Source organism: Etheostoma spectabile, chromosome 14 (genome assembly GCF_008692095.1).
Source record: "Etheostoma spectabile isolate EspeVRDwgs_2016 chromosome 14, UIUC_Espe_1.0, whole genome shotgun sequence".
Taxonomy (NCBI): domain Eukaryota; kingdom Metazoa; phylum Chordata; class Actinopteri; order Perciformes; family Percidae; genus Etheostoma; species Etheostoma spectabile.
This window is the reverse complement of record NC_045746.1, coordinates 5259944-5265587: the sequence shown is the minus strand read 5'-3', so window position 1 is coordinate 5265587 and position 5644 is coordinate 5259944. Positions and strand designations below refer to the sequence as shown.

Below are 5644 nucleotides of genomic sequence, written 5' to 3'. Positions count from 1 at the left end.
TTGCTGCTGTGTGAGGGGGAGGAAGGGGCAGAGGACGAGGCAGCGGGTGGACGGTGGACGGAGCCTCGGAGCTCCCCCGTCCTGGGAGGCTCAGACACGCTGCTGGTGTCTGCTGGCGTGGGGGGGTTCCACAGAGGCTTCAGGGAGGCTGAGGAGCTCGATCGGGACACTTCAACAAACACACACACACAAGAAGAGTCATTTGGATGGTTACTATATATATAATAATTTATAGATTTGATCAAAGCAAGACATTTGGCACTAACCTGACGTCTTGCCTGCTAAGTCTCTTTGTCCTGTAGGCCTGAGCGTGGGGAACCCCCCAGCAAAGAGCCCACCCAAAGAGGGTACCATGGGTGCCACCCCTCCTGATGAGCCCTGAGAAGCACCAACACTGCTGGATACATCTCCAGCGCTAGCCTTGGGCTCTGGGTAACAAGACATGTACACACACATTACAAATGATTAATACCAATGACATCAGTGCCCATTTGGTGTTTTTAATCATTATATATTTAGCATATGTTCATTTACATTCATTCACACTATTGTTTAACATTGTCTTTTCTCAGTAGGTTTAATATTTGTGGACATTTTCTGACAAGACAACATAAAGACGCAATAGTTCAGGCAGGGACATGAGTTAACAGTAACTTTTTGCACCTCCCATCTCCTGAGGGCTAAGTACATATATTTCACAAAACAGAGCAGTCAGTTTCAACTGTCCTGGCTCCATACATGTAACATACAAAGGTTCTGTTGGGTAATATTTAGTGGCCAATGGCCACATATAGTTGGGCTAATTCTTTGACTAACTGAATGGGCAAATTGTTAAAATAGTATATGATAAACTGAACTAAAATGTTTTTTATTCCAAAAGGAGGTTGTGTTTTTGTCCCTGACAATGAGATAGCTTTCTGGTTGAGGTGGAGAACTCTATTTATCAGAATGGCAAACATGTATAAAGTACATGTTTCTGTCTGAACTTTTTACTAATTTAAGGTTACATGTATTGTCCTTTGCAGCTGAAAGTTTAGAGAAATGTGTCTTGCAACCATGCAGACAAAACATACTGTCAAATGCACACAGACTTGAAAATACTGTACTAAAAACATGATAACATACGTAGACGTTTGTATTAATCTTATGATATACTGTGGATAAAATGTCGGTCTTGTCTATTGTGCAGGCCACTGTATAAACTGTACTGTAGTAGTTTCCCATTCTGGCTGCATTCTTATCTGATGTACAGTACGTTCCTTCCTGAAGTGTCCACTTGGTGTGTGTGTGTGTGTGTGTGTGTGTGTGTGTGTGTGTGTGTGTGTGTGTGTTAACTTGTGTGTCTGTGTGGTCTATTGTGTGTGTGTGTGTGTGTGTGTGTGTGTGTGCGTGCGTGTGTGTGTGTGCCCGTGCTCATATGTAGGTCAAAGAGAAACAACATACTCCCAATGAACTACACATCCTACCTTCTCCACTACCATTTTTCCCCACTCTCTTTTTACCCTTATACATCACACTATCTAATAAAACACACACACACCCTTAAACCCCCCTTCCTCTAAGCTTCACTGTGAGAATTACTTGACTTAATAGGTGACACCAGAGTGAATATCATTTAGTGTCTTAGCACAAGCTGAGCATGTCCGTGGGCACATTAGTAGCAAAGTAAGGATTTTGATCTTACTATCGACGGCAGGAGCGCTGCGGTCGTTGACCTGTGTGACTTTCTTGAGTCTGGCTCCTTTTTGGATGTCAGCCAACAGGGCATTCCTTCCACCACCTCCTCCACCAGACTTGAGCTTAGGAGGCTCTGATGGACACTGTCACACACACACAGAGAAAAAAAGAGCTTTTATGTAACAGTGACCAGTGTTTTACCCTGTGTCCTGTCTTAAGGTACACCAAGTACCAAGTGTAGAACAGACTATTTTGAACAAATTACTAAATGATGGCATAAAGAGGCTCCATTTAGTGCTTTTCTGTTTTGTATCGTTGTAAATTGAATATTTTGGGGTTTTGGAGTGGTCATCGGACATAGCAAAATATTTGAAGACATTGCCTTATTAACATTGGATTAAAAAAAAAATTCAACAGGCTAAAACATGAAGGATAAAGATTTTTAGGTTTTATTTGATGATCAATTTACATCACGGCAGGTGAGAACAAATGTATGGAACTTCTGTATCGCCATCTCCTCAACTTCACCTCAGCTCTTTTTGACAAACAGAAACAGATCCCAATGAAAAAAAGGATGAAGGTGCAGTGAAAGCATTCAGCAAAGGGTTAAGGGAGGAAGAAGAAGAGAAACAGGAGGGGAGAGGACTGTCTTTACCTATGTTAACAGAGAGATGAGAAGCACCGTGACTTCAGTTTATTAATGTCACTCTGCAGTGCGGCCTTGTTTGCTGGCAGCGGAAACTCATTTAACATGAGGACACTGAGTGCCTGATGTGGAAACATAACACTCTTCTGCTACTGAAAGCCTGCTGTCTCCCCTACATCTGTGTGTGTGTGTGTGTGTGTGTGTGTGTGTGTGTGTGTGTGTGTGTGTGTTTATTACCTCAATCAATAATGCAAATAACCTACAGGTGAGGGTTGATGGTCAGTGAGAAGGACAAGAGGGAGTGTTTACAATTGCATGAGAGAGAGTTAGAGAAAGACTGGTCTCGCATTGCCAGACCTTGGGAGAGATGGGCGAGAAACGGGCTCTGGTGTATTGGCATTTCTTTAAACCAATCACAATTGTCTTGGGAGGCGCCGAGAACCGTACGGAGCCCCGGTGCCTCAGCAAAATAACCTTGGGGGGGAAGGTGTTATGGTAAAACACATGTACATTCAAAAGTTGCTTGAGTCGTGTAACAGAAAACTCATGGTCCTCATAAATCGACCGCAGTTTAAAATTGCAACACAAAGAAAGCGGAAGGTAACGGACTTCTGGCCGACAAGGGTGAATTTTGGGTGGAATTTCCAGCGGATTTTATGGCAGCAACTGAGCAATCCCGGAAATGGAACGTGGTGGATATAGACTAGAGAAAGACTTACCTTTGGCAGGGCGGCGTTGGGCGGTGGTGGTGGTGGTGGAGGGGGAGCCAGAGGAGGCGGAGGGGGAGGAGGGGGGACTGGCATGCTGATGCCTCAGATACCTGTACGAGACAATGCACACCTTATAACACAGTTTTCAAGCTATTCGGGACCTGCTGCCACGGACCACCTTCTCCATACGGGACTTTTTGTCCTCCATGTCAGAAGCAGCTACTATGAAAAGGGGCGCACTTGATGACATCCTAGCCTCCTCCCTGAACAGGAAGAGCTTTCACCAGCGTACATCGCAAAACAGGAAACAGCTAGTGCTCCATCCTCTCTAGAGAAATCTGACACATCCCCCCCCCCCCCCCCACCCGCCTTATCCTACTCTTCTTTCCACAATGCCCTGTGGCGATACTTGGGAGAGGAACAATGGAGCGTGTTGTGTGAAAAGTAATGGACCCCTACCCTTCAGTCGCTTAGTGACCAAAGGCCTTCACTGCTGTAAAACACATTCAGGAAACTCCACAGGAAAATGCTTCTGCCTGATTTTTTTTCCTCCATCGCATGCTGAACATATAACAGGATGTCTTGTGGTTCTGTCATCAAGAGCAACTGGTTCAGTAAAGTGATAAAGTGATAAGCACCGGTGGCCAAACAGCAACTTTCCAGGAACAGCTCATGTCCAGGATTATGTCCCTGTGTTTCAATCTCCAAGTGTTGTTGGCAAGTCAGTTAGTAAATGATCCACAGCGACAGTCCCTGAGATCGCCACACAACTGTCTTGACGTCATAAATTCTGGACAAGCTGTCTTGCATGGCTGTGAAAGACTGAAAACAGTCAGAGGTTTGTGCACATTTGATTCCCTTGGGAATTTGCACATGCTCCACCTGAGCAATTTAATAAAAGCCAGAACAGAACTTGTATTTGTTGAATCTCTTGTGTATCTGTCCCTCCGTGTGTGTGTGTGTGTGTGTGTGTGTGTGTGTGTGTGTGTGTGTGTGTGGTGTGTGTGTGTGTTGTGTGGGTTGTGTGTGTGTGTGTGTGTGTGTGTGTGCACGTCTGTGTACAAGTCATGCCTTCCGCCACTGCAACTGGCAGACTGTCCTGTTGTTGCTATTTCTATCTCCATATCTGTGTCAAGCAGCCTCTGTGACACTGCCAGTGTATGTCTTTAAAGGGGACGAAGCTGGACACTGGTTAGCTGAGTTCAAGAGGAACAGGTGGGATACTGAGTGGAAATGCACCTTTCACACCAGCTGTTTTTTCTTTGACCTGTAGTACGTTTCTTCTTCGTGAAGCAAAGAAGACCTGATGGCACGCACACAAGCAGCTGGAAGGGGCAGCTGCTGCAGCCTAAACAAGATTTCTAAACTTGTTTAATGTGAAATACATGGAAAAGAATTGAGACCATGGAGCTCCAGCCGAGGCTGTCCTAACTTACTTGAGGATATGATAGGGGGCCAGCACTGAATTTTTTATTGTATGAATCAGCGAGAGGAAGGAAGGGTGCAGCTATAAGGTTCTGTTGGGGGTCTCAGAGACTTCACTCGCACCATACCTGTCTCCGCAATCCATGGTTAAATACAATAGATTTCCATGTGCTCTATGTCTGGAATTGCTGTTGACAGTGCTTTTTTATTAGTATTATGTTATAATTCTAAGTAATCCTATTATTGGAGATTTACAGTTAGTTTTATTTTGAGTTAATTAAACTGAAACTTAAGCAACAACACTATAACATACTGTACTTTCTTTGTCTGTGAATGTGTTTTTGGCCAACAAATTAATATGTATTTTTTATTTTTTCATACATGCACAGGCCTACCCCATTTAACACATTTGTTATACTGTGTGAAATTGATTGGTGTAAATGTGTATAAGAATTTTTTCATCATTTATTTACACAAATTCCCATGCTTTTATTTAACATTTAAAACCTGTTGTAGCTAATGTTCTTATTTTGTCTCCATTACATGTGAGAAAGGAAAGCAAGACGAAAACATATTTTAAGGAAAACTAAATGGTGGATTTTTTGTTTAACACATACCGCAATGGGTCTCTGGGAACAAAACAATGAGCAAGTATTTAATTTAAAGTTGACTGCTGGAAACCTAAATGTACCACACCACTAAAACAGAAAACACAAGGTGCCTGAACAAACGCAGCTCATCTGCTGCACACAGTTCTTGTTTCACCCTCATGGTCATCAGGCAGTTTTACAGTGAATAAGAACAACCACCTGTCACATGCAAGTGGAGTGCATTAATAATAGACAGAAGCATAGTCTCACCTTTGCGGAATATCCCAAATCCACCTGTTTGCGGATGAAAGCTTCAGTGATCCGGACCACAGCACAGTGATCTCATAGCGCGCCCCCCAACAGCGTTATTTATAGCCGAATGAGGACACCATGGATCCGGGCTGCCAGTAACTACACCTTGGAGAAATGTTGCAAAAAGTTGCAGGAACTTTTCATTTTGACTTCACATTGGTGTCAAGACATGCGATAGAGGTCGTAAACAATGGTCTCTCTCTGTGTATGGCTGTTTATTCCCTTGAGCGCAGTGCAGGAGGCCACACCTCACCGCCCCCCCCCCCCCCCCCCCCCCCCCCCCC

At 44.0% G+C, this 5644-nt stretch overlaps 1 protein-coding gene across 2 annotated transcripts in view; it reads right to left on the bottom strand.

Moving 5' to 3' along the window:
• The window catches only part of wipf3 (WAS/WASL interacting protein family member 3), a 9239-nt gene extending 3650 nt beyond the window's left edge, over positions 1 to 5589 (bottom strand). For both annotated transcript variants that reach the window (XM_032535260.1, XM_032535261.1), the window contains exons 1-5: positions 5319 to 5589; positions 3043 to 3143; positions 1685 to 1820; positions 267 to 428; positions 1 to 169 (exon numbers count right to left, since the gene is read on the bottom strand). The exon at positions 1 to 169 is cut by the window's left edge and continues 542 nt beyond it. In XM_032535260.1, the coding sequence (XP_032391151.1) occupies positions 1 to 169; positions 267 to 428; positions 1685 to 1820; positions 3043 to 3126 (551 nt within the window). In that variant the 5' untranslated portion in view covers positions 3127 to 3143; positions 5319 to 5589. The remainder of the gene's footprint in view (positions 170 to 266; positions 429 to 1684; positions 1821 to 3042; positions 3144 to 5318) is intronic.
• Between the last annotated feature and the right edge of the window lie 55 nt (positions 5590 to 5644).